Raw genomic sequence first — 19,219 nt, 5'->3', positions numbered from 1 at the left:
AGCAGCTACTAAAATGTTACCCCATTCCTGACCCATGCCTGGGAACTAACCAGTCCTGTCAACTTTCGCAAACCTTAAGACCAGGAGGAACCATTATGATGACCAAGTATTAAAGAAGTCCTACCCGTTAAGCCTCCCATCAATCCCTCTATCTCTATTTGACCAATACTACAGGTGGATGGGGTGGAAAGAAAAGCTCAAGCGCTACCTGAGATTTCAAGCGATGAAGAATCTACTGCCTTCTTTGATGCAAGTTGTCCCAATGAATAATATCAAAAAACTCCACTTTAGTCAAACCTCTGGAACTCAGTTGTTTCATTAACAGAACTGGTGTAATGATATTTACTTCATTCACATGGGCATGAGATATGTAAGGCTTTTCAAATATTTTTAAGTGTGGCATTATTAATGCCAGACTATGGTGGAGTTGGGGAAAGAAGGATGTTAGCTCCCAAACACATGCTTAATCTAGAACATGTGGTTTTGGGGGAGGTTTGGAACCAATATGTTTTCAACATTTTCAGGAAATTTGGTCTATCCAGATGAAAGCTTCTTGGACCCTACTGAAATATCAGTCAGTGATACTAATACTTTAACAAGATAAATTTTTTCCCTTCCCTGAAAAAGAAAGTGCTTCTTCACCAGTTCCAGAGAAAAAGGCAACAGATCTTGAAGAGCAGCTTTGGTATTATTACTCCAGAATATTTAGAAAATATGATAAATTATAGATCTAGGAAAATATCCCAGAAGTAAAACACATCATATGCTACTCAAAACTTCAGGCATGCCTTGCCAGAGTGGGTTTTTTGGGGGGGTTGGATGAGGAAGGGAGGTCTTCTGCTAAGTGATGGGGAAAGACACTGCCTGCAATTACAGGCAGAATGGCTGAATCCAAGTTAGGGATGCAATGTCCCTGGTACAAGGCTAGTACTAATTCCAATAAATCAGAATATAGTGAATATATTACATAACAGGATGGGGAGCTCATTGTACAAAGTGGGTGATGGATGAAACAGTGCTGCTTGATATATTAGTATGTAAGGCACAGCCCAAGGCCATTCAGTTTTTCCTTAACCACCATTGTTGCTTCTCCCTCTGCTTTTGTTTCCATTTGTTTTAAACTCTTCAAAATTCATGTGTGAACACAGTCACCCTTAAATTGTCTTTTTCTGGTGACATCTTAAATTGAGATGCTCTATGCCAGCATCCCATGAAACAGCATTCTCTCCTTGTCCTTCACCTAACAGCATCTTCCTTCCACGGCAATACCAAGAGTCACGCCTGGAGGACAACCCAGCCTGCTGCTCTACCTTCGCTGAACTTAAACTCTGTGCACAGTAGAAACACAGGCCCTACATTTCAGGAGTCTTTGCTTAGTGGTAGCCCTGTCACATTCTGGAGTTATAGGCTGCTAAGTCCCCAAGGCTGGCTTGGAGCCAATTTAGAGCTGACACTTCTTCTGATACCCCACCGCTGTGCTGAATTAAACTGCCTAACGCTCAAAGCCAGTCTCCTCCAGCCCGAGAGATCAAGAAGAGTTTGCAGCTCATCTTGTACTCTTTTGAGGCACTCCCTTGCCTACATCCACTTATTGAGGCTATTCTTCATCTCTTTTACCGACTTTTCACATGCCTCCATGTGTCTCCGGGGGAAGTATCCCGCACTGCGGTCTCCCCCGACACTCCTGGGACACTGTGCGGCTTGGCCAGAGGGTCTGAGAAGAGCCTGTGCATCAGCACAAAGGCTGAGAATCATTTCTCTTGTGGTGAGTTAGGTATGAGAGTGGCCTTCTGCTGCCTCACTGCTCTTCTCTGAGCAATCCGTCAAAGGACAAGCCTACATCCATGTGTCATCCAGATGATCAGATGCTGCTCCAGGAGCTCCATGGATCAGTAGCCTGCTCCCTCCCTATTCCTCTGATCCCATACACCAGACCCCAGTTCAAGCTTATCGGTCTGAAAACAAACGGAGAGAAGTCACAGCTCACCCCTGCCCCATCTCTCGAGTCCCTGGAGTGACACTAGATGCCAGAGAGCCACAACCTCTCTTCCTCAGACAGCTTCAGACGATGTAAGATCTCATCACGTAACAGGTTTTTTTTGCTGTCGCCAAAGTTTTTTTTCTCCTGGCAATACTCAAGAGATATTTTTGCCCGGTTTGACAATTAAAAAACAGGACTCTTCACATCAGGCAATAACTTGGTCAAGCTCATAAGGAATGGGAGGACAGTTAAATGCAAATATACAGACATAATGGCGAACAGTGACAGTAGGTTGTGATGTACTTTATGCTGATCTTTAAATTATATTAAAGGGAAAAAAATATCTGTAGTTACTGCAGTTCAAGATGATCAGAACTGAAGTGCAAGCAAAACAGACAGACCTAGGAGACCATCAGACAACAACCTGTTTCACTGGTCCAGGTAAAGGTGCCTTGTTGAGCAACCGCCCTCTTCCCCAGCTGGAAAGGAGGGAAGGAGTAAGACAAATGTAATTGCTCTCATGCATTTACCAGGTTTTTCCACCTTAAAAAGGACGGTGCAACTCGTAGGTCATCAGCTGCTCTTTGAAGGGACCCACGCTGGAGCACGTAGAGACCCACCAGCCCTGTGTACCTCTTAAGGGCTTTTTGGCATGAGGAACAACATAGGTCCAGGGTCACGGAAGCACCAGGCTGGAAAAGCAACCGTCCTTTCGAAGTCTGTCACCTCTGTCATGGTGTTCGTCCCACTTTAGGGGAGAGGGCTGGATCCAGTCACCTCCTGGGGTCCCCTCCCCACCCTACACTACTCCATGACCACAGCTCTGCTTCTCCAACAGCCAGAGCTCTGCTAAACACCACTACTCACTGCTTTCTCAATAAGGCAGAGGTATCCTGACTCACCGCAACAGGAATTTCCATCGCTTTATACAACATAAAGAACAACCAAATTGATTTATCTCCTCAATCCCATCCAGGTCCACTTTGGGATTGGGTGGCAAGGTACCAGGTCAGCCTACTGATACAATGAAGGCTTTTAATAAAAATATCCAGTCTCCACTGAGTAGGTGCAAGCACACCACAGTGCAAATGTGTTCACGAACAAAGACAAAACCCTGCTCCCAATTAACTACAGAGCCACTGTTGCTGGCAAAATAATATTGCACTGCCTTCGCAAAAACACAAAAACCCAATCAAACATAAATCTCCACCCTTCTTAACTTCGCTCCCACATAATCAGTCCCAGCCAAGTTCCTGGGGTTCACACCAGAACCTGTGGCCATCATATTTCATTTTCCACACTCTCACTGGCTATGGAAGAAGAATATGATGTGCCTTTTGTTTTCCTTCAGGCACTTAGGTTGGATTCCAAATGCTGGATCTTTACAGCAGAGCTGACAAACAACATTACTATTTCTAATTCAAGTATCTCAAGGCTTTTTTTGGCTTGCTGGCTGGACTCGCAAGGCTTATTTTCTATACACCACTGCACCCTATTGCTTACTTTATCAATACCACATATTTGAATTCAACAATTTAAAGCGTAGTATTACAGCTGTGTTTTTATTTTGTTTGTTTTATTCGGTTGTTGCTTAACACAAAACATTCTGACATTTTAAGTCATATCCCACTAAGATAAACAACTAACATATGTCATGAATTCCAGTAGAAATGATTCCCAAGTGGTGCTGCAGCAAGGTTTTAACCAAGCGTACGAAAGGCTCTCCGAAATTGTTTGCTGGATGTTTCAGATGCACTCTTCCCCACCACAGCTATCCATAAGGAATCGAGGGCAGGTGGGAGGAAATCTCTTCGACTATCTCATCGCTGTAGAACTTCGCATGTTTTTCTTCCTCCCGTATGTAATTCTGCCTAATTGGATCGAAAACCTCTGTAGCGTTCAACAGCTATCTGTAAACTGACGGTTTAATTACACGGAGTAGCATGGGATCTATATCCAAAGATATATCTGTGTGCATATACATGTACTTCCATTTGAATGAATCTGAAAAGGGGTCTGAAGGAAACCCAAGAGAGACCCCACCACTCTTCGGGAAGCTAAAGTCAAGTCCCTGCAGCAGTCATGACACAGCAAAGCATTGCCTGGCTCAGCCAACTCTTGAGTTTACCCATTCACAGCATTTCAAACAGATGAACAGACTTCACCAAATCCTGCTCGCATTAACGAGATGAGTTACAAATCCAACAATGTTGCTATACATCATGGCCAACAAAGCCCTAATGAAAACATGCAACTCCCGTGCCTCATTCACAACTTCTTCCCCAAAGAGTTTCCCAGTGGTGGTAGTGGTGTTCAGCTTTGGGCAACAGCAATTTTCTTATGGCTAATGTATCTGGTCTACTGTAACTGAGCGGATTTTTAACGAGCGCCCAGACAGGCCACAAATTGAAGACAACTTCACAATTCCCATCACCAGCGAAGCAGCTCTGCGTTTGGCTATTCAGTCCCACCCCGGCCCCCACAGACAGAAAAATAAACTTATTCAGCCCAAGATTTGCAGAAGGCAGATACCCCGTAGGCGCTGCAGCAGGACCCTGAGCCTGGACTGCCATACCTGGCCATTCCAAAAGGTGTACGTGATCCAGCTCAGCACCAGTTCCTCAGCTTTTGTGCTAGAGCTGATCTGCGACCAGATGGGCTTGGAGCATGTGCTAAGCAAACTTGTGTCTGCCTGCAAAATAGTCAGTGGATGTGGCCAGAGAGCCAGTTTATTCACAGAAATCAAAGCTCAGCTGCAAATACTTCAGCAAGACAGACAATAGAGCCTCTCATACTGTGGGAAAGAAATCACTAGCTCCTAGTTGAGTTCAGCATTTACAATGTTTGGTGCATGGCATCCATAGTTCAGATGCACACATAATTCAGATGCAATCGCATTCCTGCCTGGCTGGAACATCTGTTCTCCTCTCATTAGTCCTGGCCATGTTTTGTAACAGAAGAAACTATCTGAGATTCCTGAAGTTCAGTATTTGACCCGAGGCATTATGAAAAGCCCCGGTTTTCAGAAGTGGAATTCATACGGAATCACCAGTCACTTCTAATAATGCTGGTCCCTGCTTAACATGCAGCTGTAAAAAAAGCTTAGAAGTTTAGTTCAAGTTTCAGCAAAGCCTGCTGAACACCGTGGGCTATGCACTGGGGATCCTTCAGGACAACTCGGAAATCCACCCAAAAGTGGAATCAGCGCAAGTATCTGAAAATACAACCCAAGGTGAGATTCTGACCAGAGAATTCTTTCTCAAGCCTTCTGAATATCCTCGGCATCTCAAAATCTCGCAGCGGTCATCCCACCACCTTATCCAAACCAGACAGGAGGTACCAGGGAAGGACAAACACACACCAGAGCAGCTCTATGGATGGAACAAATCAACAGCACCTAATCACGCCTTTGCAAATATTAAGAATAATGAAGCAAGATTTCTTTCGCAACAATCCAGATCACAACTGGAAGGGCTGGGGAAGAAAACAGGGGGCAAACGGAGGTTGCGTATGGATCACGACACATCGACCGTTACACTGTGAACCCTGTGACCTGGAACAATTCCTCATCATGGCCACCATGCAATTAGGCTTGTACCTCTCCCAGCAAGTTAATTGCTTTTAATATTTAATAGCCAGTTGGGACAGCACCATACCAGACTTCAGTGAAGAATTCTGGATTCCCTCAGTTTTCAGACCCTCGTGCCTTCCTGCTGACTGATGCAGCACATCCTCATGAAAATATCACCCTCAATGTAGACTGCAGGAATGAACGTTGCCACTCAGGCTTTCAGCATCACACGCTTTCTAGGTACAGAAAGTGACTCCAAAATCTTTAAGCTGAAGGAGCATGTTGGCTCAAGCCTAGATGTTAACACCTCCGCTTTCCCAATGCCCTTGGGCTACATGGAGCTTCCCTCAAATTATGCCTTGCTTGGGTATCTACCACATCATGCCCCTGGATGACAAACAACTGCCTATGGTTTCCCAAGACAGGTTTCAGCAAAGATTGTTAATGGACACGGCAGCAAATTTGACCTCAAAGTAATTTCAGTATTAAAAAAATGAATTCAGAGTAGTTTGAACTAAGGACATGCTGAAAATGTTTCAGCTGTCTAAAAATTTATTCCCTTAAAAGTTATACCTAAAGCAAGAAGATCCCCTTTAACATCATCTTCACCTTTGCTTTCACTCATTTCCAGAAATGACATGGTATTAATCTACCACTGCTGTAACAGAGCTGAAACCAGGACCTAAACATTATTCTGGCTTTTTAGCCAGTTGTTAAGCTTCTCTGGATCTGTCTCAGTGGAAATGTTGGTTAGAAATGAGCACAGACACAAGACGTTAGTCTAAAATAAGTCACCTATATATTTATCACTGTACCTTCATGGCTGAAAAGTGCCCGAGGTATAAGAACTTAGACAGCTACCTGCCTTATTATCATAAGCATAGGTATAACATGTAGGTAAGGATCTGTAAATGAGCTGTAGTTCTTAATTTTACCATAGTAATAACAAGTACTGACAGCAACGTCACAGGAAAGGGATGGAGACTGTCCACGAAGATTCAAACATCATCTTAATTCCCCCCTTCTCCCATTTTGGGGGAAATCACAGAGAAATTCTGGGGGAAATCACTAAGTGCAAGCACTCTGTGGTGAGCTTTCCTTTTGGGACTGTCTCCTGCGCTCCAGTATCCAGGAAATGTTCTGTATTTACCGAGTGCTCATCACCATGGTTTCGGAGCACAATAAGGCTCTATCGCCCTTCATACATCTGCGTTTCTGGGAATGCCTGGGCTTTGGGGAATTGCACGGGGCCGACACAAAGGCACCGATTGTTCTGGAGGCAGAGGGACGAACCTGCCCTTTCCAAAGGAGAGGAAGCCGGCAGGAAAAGTTGCTATTGTGATCTAGATATTTAAAAAAAAGAAAAGAAAAGAAAAAAAAAAAAGAAAGAAAAGCCCTATTGCATCGTTAGCACTGCTGGGTCGGCTGCAGGACCAGGGGCTGCCCGGGGGGACGGAGGGAGCCAGGCACCCCCGGCCAGACCCTGGCATCAGCTACCTGCTAAACCATCCCCAAACCATCCGAAAACCACCACGCGAGTACTAACAGGCTGAACCCACGTAGCCGGCGCATCACTTCCAAAGCTCCAGGTAGAAGCAGGGATCGAGATGAGCTTCTGCTCTCCCAGAATTTCATTTTCATTTCAACAAAAGCCATTTGCAGCGCTGAAACCCATGAGTTCTCATCAAGGACTTTCCTCGGCAGTAAGGTCTGCCAAAGTAGTAGGAACCAAATTGTTGTCAGCTTAAGGACAGCCATCTGCTCAGCCTCTTCCCAGCTGCCATGCTCCAAATCAAAGAATGGATAACAATCACTTATGTTTCTCACCAAGCTCAATATGAAAAAATCTAGGAAGGAAAAAAAAAAAACCAACCCAAACCAAAAAGCAAAAACCAAACAAACCAGGAAAGCAGCACGGCAGGGATCTAACTGGGAACAGAGATGAAAGTAGGAGAAAAAGAAACTAGTTTTTTTCTTTTTTTTTAAAACAATGTTTTTTAAAGAGTCCTATTGACATCTGCTTTGTAAATGCTCTGTCATTATTTATAACCTCAAGAGCACGGAATTGTCTCTGTAGTTACAACCATGCTACTCCCATATTTTGGCTTTGTTAGCAAAGAGCCAGCAGCATTTTTACTGGTGCTCTGGGAATAGAGATCTAACATTTCATACACAGTTTATTTAAAAGTGGACTAATTTAACATTCTTGATGGTTCCTTTTAGCACAACTGTTGCTAATTACCAGCTCCAGAATGATTTGTTAATCTGGGAGCAACAGCGGTTCCACAGCAGCATAAATACACCAAGACAGAAAGGAAGGAGGGAAAAAGAGAAAAATAAAAAAAAAAGACATTGAAGAGGGTCAAGCTTTAGCGAACTAAAGCAAATTAAGTGACAGGTGGAGTCAGTAACACCGAGTAGAAAGAACACCGTAAAATGGAGCCGGAAAGGGGATAATCCTGGTCCTTGAGAAGCAGAAAAAAACCGCGGCAATTTTTAAAGCTGCGCAAACGTTGGTTTTGGTGGCACGGGCAGGAAGGTGGCCTGAAAGATGATCGGTGCTCCTCAGGACTGGGACAGGCATCAGGCTCCCATTAATCCCGTCTGCCGGTGGCCGGGTGACCCACGCCAGAGCCGGGCTGGACCGACGGCGAGCGGAGAGGGGAGCCAGGCAGGCACCGCGTCCCAGGACACGACCTCGGCTTCTTTAATTGGTTCCAGGGCACCGTGCGTGGAGGGACACAAACAAAAATTAAGCAAACATGATCATAGAACATGACAAGCGGGTAGGAGGACCGAAGCCGGAGTCCTCAAAGGAGGAGCCCTTGAAATACCGGAGTCGTGTTTGGAAGTGACAGGATCCAACCGATAGCTTTGCACTACTGCACACAACTTTTCCTGGGGTTTTTCGGCAAGCAACAAAGAGGCACCAAAGCAGCTTCGCTGCTCGTGGCCTCCCGTGTCCCGTCCCTGTGGCTCCGTGCTCTGGGCATGGCCACGGCCATCACCCTCGGGACCAGCTCTGACCTGTCTCAAAACCACCCCTTTCACAGCAAATGACTTGAAAGCAAATTTTCCTAAAAGCAAAAACTTCTAGGAAAGGAACCGTGTTATCTTTGACATTTATAAATCATCAAAGCCATCCCATTGCCGGTACCGAGAGGAGCAGGACTCAAACAGCCGTGGAAGGGGACTGAGCAGCCTCCCTCCAACCATGGCTTCCACACTTGGATCACTTTGGTCTTTCACTGCATGTGTGAAAGGACTTGAAAGTTCATAAAATTAATTCCAGACAAATATTAGTGAGGCCTCAAGTGGAAAGCACATCTCCTTCTGGGAATTTATAGTTCATCCACTTTTATCTTCTGGAGGCTCTTTGGAGATCAAAGATTTGATCAACTTTCCCTTTGCAAACCTCATGAAGAAAACGGTGTTATCAGTACGGTGACATAATCTTATTTGTTTTTTTCAATGATTCATTGCCCTTCTCTAAAAAGTAAGATTCCTTCATGTAGGTCTAAACCAAACAGCCTGAGTTGCACAAGAAAGCTATTCTGTTTATTTATTGATTTTATGGTTGTTACGAGGTCAATCCCTACCCTGACAGCTTACACTTGTTAAATACTGCTCTACCTAATAAAACTGAGATGGCCAAACACGAAGTAACTGCTTGCCAACATAACCCACCCTGCTAACACCACTTGGAAAATGACCTGTCGCTCTGGCAATTTTCCCCACCTCCATCACGCTATGGGGTCAAACCCCCTAACTGACAAAAAGACATATATAATCGGTGGAAGTGAGCTATGTTTCTGGAGTGACTCAGCTCTGATGCATTCAGGGAACATGAAATCTGGGAAAGGAGTGCAAGTTATAAAAGTAGGACACGTTTTCACCCGGACACAAGGATGATGAGAAAAGCCTTCGTTAGTCCACCGACTTTCAGCATCTATTTCTCACCGTGCAGCGATTCTCTGCACATCTGGCAACAGAAAGGCAGCACTAGGCAGCCTAACGGACTAGGCTAATTCCTCCGAACATCTGCCTGCAGCACTCCATTTACACCGCTCGCATACAGTGGAAACTTGCTACTTACACAAGCGACTTGCGAAGACACTGGAATAGATTTCAAGGAGTCTGTGCAAAAGGACTTGGATCCCGCCTGAGCCATCTGAGCATCAGAGCGACACTGGCTCTAAAGATGATGGACCACATTTAGCTGGAATCACTCAGGGAGTCTGTACCAAATGCATCATACTTGTCAGCGTTTTGGGGAGGAGGAATCTGGGGAGTTTCACGAAGCTCGCTCTTGGAGCAGAGCCACAGGGAAACGCTTTTCCACTGTGAAACTGCGAAGGCTTCAAGGGAGATGGGAAACTCATGGAGCCAGGGAGCTGGAGAGGAAAACTAACGCTAGCCGAGAGGTTTATAACACAGTCAGGACTTGGGCTTAGCAGGCATCAAGCCATGCACAAACTACTGCTACTCCTCCGTTATTTCTTTCCCTACTTTCCCTGGCATCCAGTCCCCTTCTCCTCTCCGTATAAAAATGGACCTGGGCTTTTCTGTAGTAGGAAAGCGCGGGAGCTCTTCCAGCAGCTCGACCCGGGAAGCAGTCCTCATGTCTCAGTGTAGATGGACAATCACGAAAAGACAGCATTGGAAATAAAATTCCTCATACTGAAATCAGGCAGGATTCAAGCTAGGGGAAGGGACTGAAGGTGAAGCTAGTTTTACTTCTTTCGGTATTTATTACTTATGTTCTCAACAAGCGTTGAGAGTGGTTTTGGTGCAATAAAGATGTCGCAGGACTTACCCTAAGTTATGCTCTACCTAAGGATTCTGGCGCCGTTCTTAGAAGAATAAAAAAAGGTGTCATTACATGACTTCAAGCACGAAATAATTTTGGCAGGGTTCATTTCCCACTTTAAAGCACCCTTCAGACATCCAGAGGCTTTAGAGGACACCTGCCGCGGGAAGAGCCAGCCATTCGGCACGCAGAGCGCAGCTCCTGGAGAGCTCCGGGGAATCGCCACCTTTCTCTGATTCTGCCCCATTATCTCCCAGACCTTTACCCACAAGCAGCCGCTGCCGTCCCTCGCCCTGCCAACCCATAACCGACCCACGCAGCCCAGCTCCTGCTCCCACCGCCACGTCCTCTGCGCCAGCTCGGCACCTTCGCAGCCATCAGGAACGGCCTCCGCCTCCCGGATTAAAGATTAAAACACCTTAAGAAAAACCCCTATCAGATAGTAGCATGTTGTAATATTTAGCACCCGCATAAAGCACGAGTACCACTGCATCACGGTATGGCCCATCCCACCAAGGGGACCGTCCATGTAGGGCAGGCGCGTTGTCAGACACCAAGTCCAAAACCAGCCAGAAGGTCCGAAACAAAGAGACCACATACACGAGAAGGGCTTTGGCATCGGAGCGTAGCAGAGCAGGACACATGGAGGATGATGCTCTCGCCAAGGGACGGTGATGGCCAAGGGCAGCAGAAGCTGCCGCCCTGCGGACCCCGAGGACAGACGGCATCGTCACACCAGGGGGGTCTCGGGCTACCACTGAGGAAGCCCAGCACCCCTGGGGTTTGTATCACACACACTCGTTTTATATTTGTCGAACCACGGATCTATAATTGTGATTTTTTTGTAACTCTACGCTCTCTTAATACAAGCTCTGTACAACTCTGACTTCCCTTCACACAGGCTTTGAACCCACCCGAGACCCTCTGCTGCACTGTGAAACACCGTTAGAACCCAGTTACCATTTTGTGATGCAGATGTTCGAGCTGTTTGTTGGACTATGAATAGCTACTTGATGATTTTAAGCAGAGACAGTGTACAGAACAACAAATATAGGTGTAAAAGTGCAAATCATAGCCTTAAATGAGCCTTACTATTAGAGAAGAAGAGTCAAGGACAAAATTACTATGTAGCATTAATTTGCACAAAATCACTAGATCTACCGTTGCAGAAATCAGAACTACTGGAATTCCTCATCTGGAAGTCAATCAAAATCAGACAGAAACTATTAAAAGCCACAGATGCCAATTTCCCCCCGCCCCCCATACAGAATTCTGTACCAAGAACACAACCATGATCTGAAAAAAAAAAAAAAAAAAAAAGAGGCAGTCTTCTGCCCGGCTGTGCGAAGACGAGAAGCGCAGCAGCGAGGAACAAAGCGGGACTCACCGTCTGGCCCTTCGCTGCCTTTACTCCTTTTATTTCGACGGACGCGTCTACCTTCTTCTCCAACGTGCAGCTTTTCTTCAGGGTGAAAGAAGTTCAGCAAGGCCAGCTGGAAGAAGAAGGACAAGTTTAAGCATCTTTGGCAAGGATAGCTTAGCCGAGCGGAGAGCTTGGAGCCTGAACGCCAAATCCTTTCCTTTAGGGATAGCTCTGCTGAGCCGACGGGGAGAGCCAAGGGAAATGCGAGATGGCTGCTCCCAGATGCTCAGCTCATCCCAAGGGAAACTGCAAGGAGCTGTGTCCCCTTGGAAGCAGCCTAAGACTTGGGAAAACACAACCTGAAGGGTTTCGGCAGGGAGGAGCATCCCCCCCAGGACACAGGGGGGCTGCAGGGACAGGGACGCAGGCAGCATCAGGGGAGATCTATAGCTGGAAAGAATCAAATGCCCCAAATGCCGATGCGATCATTTCTAATTATTCTCTGCAAAACTTGCTCAATCCTGGAGCTCTTTCACCAGTATTACTCACTGCCAGTAAGTTTTTCCTCTCTCAAGCTCTCTTCTCCAAGCCTCATTAGCTACTGAGATTCAAAGGTCTTCAGGGACCTTTAAATCCAATTCGGGATACCACATAAATTAACACTTTAAACCCAGAGCAAGTACATCTTTATAACATGACTTTTGCCAAGAGGTAAAAATTCTATGTAGCGACCTCTTATTCATGATAAAATAGTTGCTGCATTAAAAACTCTTTGACAGTCATTACATCAACATCCCAACCCAGGAACAGGATTTGGGAAACCAAAGGACTTCCCCAAAAGAAACCCCCAAAGCGTTTCTCAAATTCCCGAGCAGTTTATTTCCACCTGTGCGCAGGCACGTCTGCATTTATCGCAATTCCTGATATTTTTGTCATTGCAATGATGTTGTGTCCGAAAAGACCCCAAAACGCTGCGGGATGGCCTGGGACCAGCTCCCCGCAGCCTCACGACACGCACAGTTATACTTTTAAGCGTACATAAAAAGCAACGGCAAGTAAAAGCTGGCACTTACCTACCTAGGGAAGGACCAGTCACAGCATCGGATGGAGAACTGGAGGCTCTCACTTACAACAAGTCTTAGCAAATGGAGAGAACAAGGGGCAGAGCCCATCTTCCCTAAGTGCCTGCATCCCACCACGCGGACCCAGGCACGGAGCGCAGGAGCAGGATGCTCCTGCGGACACTGCCAGTACCTTCCCCCGCACAACGAAGCAGGGCAAGGGATGAGCAAAAAGCGAAGGGTTTTTTTTTAAACAGCTTATTTAAATCAAATTGAAACATTGTAGAACTAATTGACGGAACAAACTGCATTATAATTCAGGTTAAAATGTCAATGAAATCATCAGCGCTGCTTTTGAATGCCGTTATTACTTGGCTCTCCTACTTGAGCTTTACAAAACATGACTAAATAAGAGCACTGAAAATGAAGCAGGGGGAACCAGCCCGTTCAGATGTGCCGCTTCCCACCCCAGCTCACCCTGCTGCCTTTGGCCAGGTGGCACACGACCTGCTCCCGGCACTAACGCTAAAACCAACATTTTTCATCTTGAGAAGATTTTGTAGTGGCACAACCCCTAATTATGTCAAAAAAAACAGGTTTCCTTTCCCTGCTATTACAAATACAATTTTAAGACAACATCCACAATTCTGAAAAGCTGCAGTGTAAATGGTAAGCTCGCACCATGCCACCTCCTTCTCCACCTCTGGGCACTGACACGCAGATTAGTGATAAGTACACTGATTTCTTTTCCTGCCAGGTGTAAGCTGGATTCTTGCATGTCACCCTCCCACCCATGCTGTAAAGAAACAGAACTACTAGCAGTCACTGGAATTGTCACAGGCACCTGCAGCATCTTCCGCAACCCCTCTCGTCCCCAGAGGAGGCTCTTCAGATCATGAACGTGGAGTACAAAGCTATTTGTTTTCAGCTAGGAGAACATACATTCAACATTGCTGAGCTTTTTTTTTTTTTTTTTTTTTTAAGACAGACAATTGTTCAAATCTTCATAGGATCACAGAATAGTTTGGGTTGGAAGGGAGCTTTAAAGTCCATCTCATCCATCCCCTCCCTGCCATGGCAGGGACACCTTCCACCAGACCAGGCTGCTCAAAGCCCCATCCACCCTGACCTCAAACATTTCCAATGATGGAGCATCCACAGCTTCTCTCGACAACCTGTTCCAGCATCTCGCCACTCCCATCATGAAGTTTCTTCCCTGTGTCCAGCCTAACCCTACCCTCTTCCAGTTTAAAGCCCTTGCCCCTTGTCCTGTCACCACAGGCCTTGGTAAAAAGTCTCTCTCCATCTTTCTTGTAAGCCCCTTTATATATTGAAAGGCTGCAAGAGGGTCTCCCCGGAGCCTCCTCTTCTCCAGCCTGAACAATCCTAACTCTGCTACTCTGTTCTCACCCAGGTTTTATTCTTGTATCTCACTTATCACCGAGCAGTCAGAAAAATACTAAATATTGGCTAAAAGTAATCTATCCATTCAACTTTGTCTTTCTGATAAGACCAAGTCAGAAAGAGAAATGATAGTGAGGGTGAACGACTGAAACGTACCTTTTAGAAAAAAAACCCAATACAAATAGCTCGTGACAGCAACTGTGCCCACACTAGCTAGGAGCACACACCGCTTTGAGACCGACCCCACGAAACCGAGCTTTCCTGAAGAAGCGACACGCCACTCCCCCGCGCTTACCCTGCCAACGGACGCAACTGCTGCGAGCAAAAAGACAGAGAGAGGGGTTTGTCCTAGGGGCTGCTCCCACAGCACTTTTAATCATGCAAGTAACGGCATTTAACCTACGGCGACCGGCGTACAGGGGTTCAGAGGGGTCCCCCTCCGGATGGAGGGAGCTGCTCAGGACGGATCACCCTCCGGAGTTCAGGGCAAAGGGTGGCCAAGCTGCCTTGCCGGGTGCAGCGCATCGCTGAGCCCCACGCGGCTGCGCTGACGAAGGCAAATTTTCTCTCCGATGAGTCAAGGGGTCCGTTGTTCCAGGGGCTGCAGCTGCGGGAGGTCGGGGGATGCTCGGCCGCCGGGTCAGCTGGGGACCAGTGGCTGGCACAGCTGCGCTGGCTGGAAGAGCAAGAGATGTTTTTTCCATTCACCACCCCCTGAGATACGATTAATATATTCACTCGCAGCTCTTGGACTCCGCAGCTTTTGGTCTGGACGCAGGGGTGCATGTTGTTGCGCCTTAAATTAAACTCATCTACTCCCTGTTATTTGGCGTGGCCGTAACGAGGGAGAGGATTTGCGGAGCAGAACGAGCAGATGTTTGCCACCCATCTAGCAAAACACGATGCAGCCACACAGACGGATGCACAAGGAGAAATCACCTTCAGTGAAATGCTGCTGGCTGGACACTAGCACAGCACTACGACACGGAGGTCGCTGAAAGCAACGCTTAGAATGTCTGAAAAACACGCTGAGCGACCAGGGCGGCTTCTGCGGGCTCCCTCCCCGCGTGGGGAGCAAAGCAGCGGGCTGGGCAGGCGTCTCGGTCGACCTGCTGTGGCCGTTCCCACAGCTGAACGCCTCCCAGAATTTTAAAACCGCCCAGAAACGTTTTGCACAAGTATCAGTTGAATCCTTTCAGGGAAATGCTGAGCAAACGCACTCGCAGGGCTTGAAGGGGCACCTGCCCGCTAAGCTCGGGTGCCCCACGCTCGTCCCCCTCACCGCAGCTTGTGATTTGGACCTTTGCCGGGTCTGGGAAAGAGATGAGATGCCGGAGCCGGACCACGAGCGTGGGTGGCCCCGGCCCAGGGGACGAGGAGGTGCGGAGCGAACACATCTGCGCCGGCCGAGCAGGGCAGGGCTCCGCTGGAGCACCCCGGCTGCGGCATCCATCCCTTCTGGGGAGGTCTGAAAGAAATTATTGCCCTGGTCCGTCTCTTTGCTGAAACTCCTCGTCCTCGGAGTCATGGAGAATTGATTCCCTCAGCCTCTGTGCTTGTAAAGCAAGAGTATTTTTGAGGAGCCCAGCAAGCACATACCCGCTCCCCAAAAAGAGGTCGTATCTTCTCTGTACAGCTACGCAACAGCGGCAGAAAAGGTTGGAACGATTACCATTTTCCTCCTCCCCCAACCTAAAGCCCTCAAATTACCTTAGTTTTAGAAACACCATGTAAACCCATTATGACTCCATACTTTTAATCAAGAAAATCACTATGGGATGCGAAAAGGTCAAAAAGCCAAGAGAGGAAAAATCCCAGGGGAAACCATCCCTCAAAATAACCTGTGAAACAATAGTAAAGGCATGCCTCACCAGAATGAATCAGTTCTACCTTGGTTTCTCCCAGCAAAATAAAGAAAAACAAAGGCATGCATACAAAAGCGCTGATTTTCTCTGCAGTCACATGCAGAACCCGCTCTGGAAATGCGGAACAAAGCTGCTCTGGGATGTCAAGGGAGCACAGTGGGAACCCCCCAAAAAATGAAGTAGCCTGCAGCCACTCAAACTCCTCTGGTTCGTAAGGATGGACGTTCCACACTCTACAGAAGTAAGAATAGAGAAACGTGTGTGTATATACATCTCTCTCTCTCTCTCGACAATTTTTTATTTTTTTTTTTAAGGTACCATAAAGCAGGAAGCTTGCTTCAGGCTGTGAAACCCAAATGTACCAGAGAGTTATGGCTGGATATACAAACCACATGCAGTAAGAAGAACAATAGTGGGATGCTGAAGTAACTGTTAACTTTTGCATATTTAATTGCATCCCTCTGTAAATGCCTTAAAAACACACACCCCTCAGAAACACTTTACAGGAGTGAAGATCCACTGGACACCAAGGGAATGTATTTCCAATGGTCAAACAGCTTGAAAATGAGAGAAGTGGAAAAATACAACCCGACCTATACAATTATGCACAAAAAGGCACATTTTTTTCCTTAGGCAAAGCCAAGTTGGTAGAAGAACTAGTGTCTTCTTCCTGATTAACAGCAGAATTGGGAAAAAGCAGGCAAGCATTCAGGTGCACAAGCCCTTTTCAGGGAAAAGTGCATTCTTGCAAAGACTTTCAGAGCATATTTATCACTAACAAAACCCCCAAAGAATTCTCTGCATGCAGTATTACAAAGTTGGCTTTCAATTAATCATGTGAAAGCTAGACCAGGCAGCTTTAGATCTAACCAATAAAACCCACACTCTCCTACAGCACAATGTCTTAAAGCACCAGAGAAAAAAAAGCATGAAATCATCCTCTTGCATTATTGTTTAATAGTATTGTTAAAATCAAATTCCCTCATCATTTGCAATTTTGGAGATCATTAGTGTGAGAAGACTAATAACAAGACTTAAGCTCTGTAGAGGCATTCTTTGCAAGCAATACTGTTGTTTTTCTGGTGCTCTGAAGTTCAGCCATCGGAGGTTGCGGTTCAGAGTAGCAGCTACTTAAATATCAGCCCCATTGTCCTCCATGAGAAATTCGCCTCTGGTAACACGTGGTGCAAAAAAAAAAAAAAAAAAAATTAAGTAGCTTATTTATTTTCAAACAGACTAGAAAGAAGCTTGGGGAGTAGCTTTGCTTTATTGAAAAAAAAACCCATTCAACATATTTTAAGTCTTGTTTTTGTCATCATTACTTTTTCCTCATGAAAATGCAAGAAGCGAAAGAGTAAACGATTCCCATTTCAACATGACAAAAATTTATACACAATGTCTTGTCTGCAAGACAAGCCGCAGCCCTGAATACAAAACTCTTGTAACACGATATATACCATGAGCCAGAACGTGGTCAGAGATAGTGGTGGAGACAGTAGAGATTATACTTGCTCTAAGCCAGAATTCTCATAACCCATCTTCCTTCCTCAAATCTGGTGTTTTCAGCCCAGCTCAGCTGCGTGCATCCTTCCCAGGGGTCTGGAGTAGGTTACACACCATCCTTAGCAAACCCCTCCACCAGCTTTTTTTCCTGCATGACAGCTGAAGTATGGTCCTCTCCTTCAAGACTGCCCGTAACTCTTCTCGTCCCTATTGCTTCATCTCTCCCACGGCTCCCCGTCATCCTTCCTCCCCCCGGACACCAGCCACATCCCTGCTCTCGCCAGCTATTCACCCTGAAGCCCGAGGTCCCAGGGGCACAAACCATCAGCTTTGAGTTGATATGAAACCCACCACAATTCCCCCTCTTTCTGATCTGCACGCAAGGTTTTTAGACCCAATGGTGATCTTTAAAAGCCTCCTCGCTGAGGCTTTTAGACCCAACGGTGATCTTTAAAAGCTTTTTCCACCCAAAGCTATGAGGCAAAGCAATTCTATGGTCTAGGGAATAAAAGCACCAGCAAGGCTAAGGAGCTTATCCAAAGCCAGGTGGGAATTTTGGGTGGAAGGAGGGACTGAGCTATGCCTCTGGCTGAGAGCCGTAACAGCAGAGCCACCTCCATCCCAATACTCACAAGGAGCTTCATAACGAGTGACGACCAAGGAGCCAAGCAAGTATTTGGCTATCAGAAAAAAGAAATTACCTTGGTCTCAGAGTTGGAGGTGGACCAGGCAATGCCATGGACCAGTGGCACAGCACCAGCTACTGCCAGCGGGCAGGAACGCCCGTCTCGGTAAATCTATGACTCTTAACGTGCCACCATGGCTTTTAAGAAGCGGATTTGACATGCTTTCAAGCTGCCGAGCGTTTCTGTCCTTGGGTTGAAAAGCCTTTTCAAAGAGGACTGCGCAATCCCAGTTTTCAGAAGGCCAGTGAGTCACGCTCCCGGGTCTTCTAGGCACTGCGGTAACAGAAAATCATTAGAGAACAATAAAAGAGGAGGGAGCATATTTTCCTAAGTTTTTATTGGTATTTTAACTTCATTACCCAGGAAAGCCACTGTATTTTTCAGCACAGAACATTAAATCTGATTGCCAGTTATCAGTTCAAGCCTCATTACAAAGCGATAAACACAGCGAATTAATTGCCATTGGAGGGTCTAATGCAATTCTTAAACTTTCCTTCAGAACCGAACTCTTCCCAGAAATTTTCCTCTCCTCTGCATGTGTTACAGAGCTTTAAGTAGTAGTCCTAGATCGACAACAGCGGTCATCTTTCCACATATTGCAAACTCCCACAGCTACAGCTATGAAGCTTTTACTGCCAAAATTGATAACCTGTCTGAATGAAGGGAAACCAGAACACAGATCAAATATTTTAAATTTCATTTGAACTTCAGTAGTAAAATTGTTAGATCAAACTGACCCACCAAATGCCACACCGTTTTCCAGAAACAAGCCTATCTTTAAAACAAAAGCATTTTTTTCCCTACCAAAAGGCCCTCAAAATCAAGAGCAGGTCACTCTCTTAACATCTACTACAGGTAGCAAATTCCAGCAATGCAGGCAGCAAGGCAAGTTAAGGCTGTACATCGATTGAACTACTCTTGAAACTGCCCAGCTCACGATATAAGACGTTGCTTCCCAAGATGAAGTGCCTTCAT

The 19,219-nt window shown here is 46.2% G+C and overlaps 1 protein-coding gene across 1 annotated transcript in view; it reads right to left on the bottom strand.

The window, feature by feature from the left end:
* The window catches only part of EDA (ectodysplasin A), a 101,355-nt gene that overhangs the window by 17,910 nt on the left and 64,226 nt on the right, over window positions 1–19,219 (bottom strand). Inside the window, exon 3 of the mRNA XM_010572526.1 lies at window positions 11,750–11,855. Within this exon, the coding sequence (XP_010570828.1) occupies window positions 11,750–11,855 (106 nt within the window). The remainder of the gene's footprint in view (window positions 1–11,749; window positions 11,856–19,219) is intronic.

This window comes from Haliaeetus leucocephalus, unplaced genomic scaffold, assembly GCF_000737465.1.
Source record: "Haliaeetus leucocephalus isolate CR32 unplaced genomic scaffold, Haliaeetus_leucocephalus-4.0 Scaffold340, whole genome shotgun sequence".
Classification (NCBI taxonomy): Eukaryota; Metazoa; Chordata; class Aves; order Accipitriformes; family Accipitridae; genus Haliaeetus; species Haliaeetus leucocephalus.
This window is presented reverse-complemented; position numbering and strand designations above follow the sequence as displayed.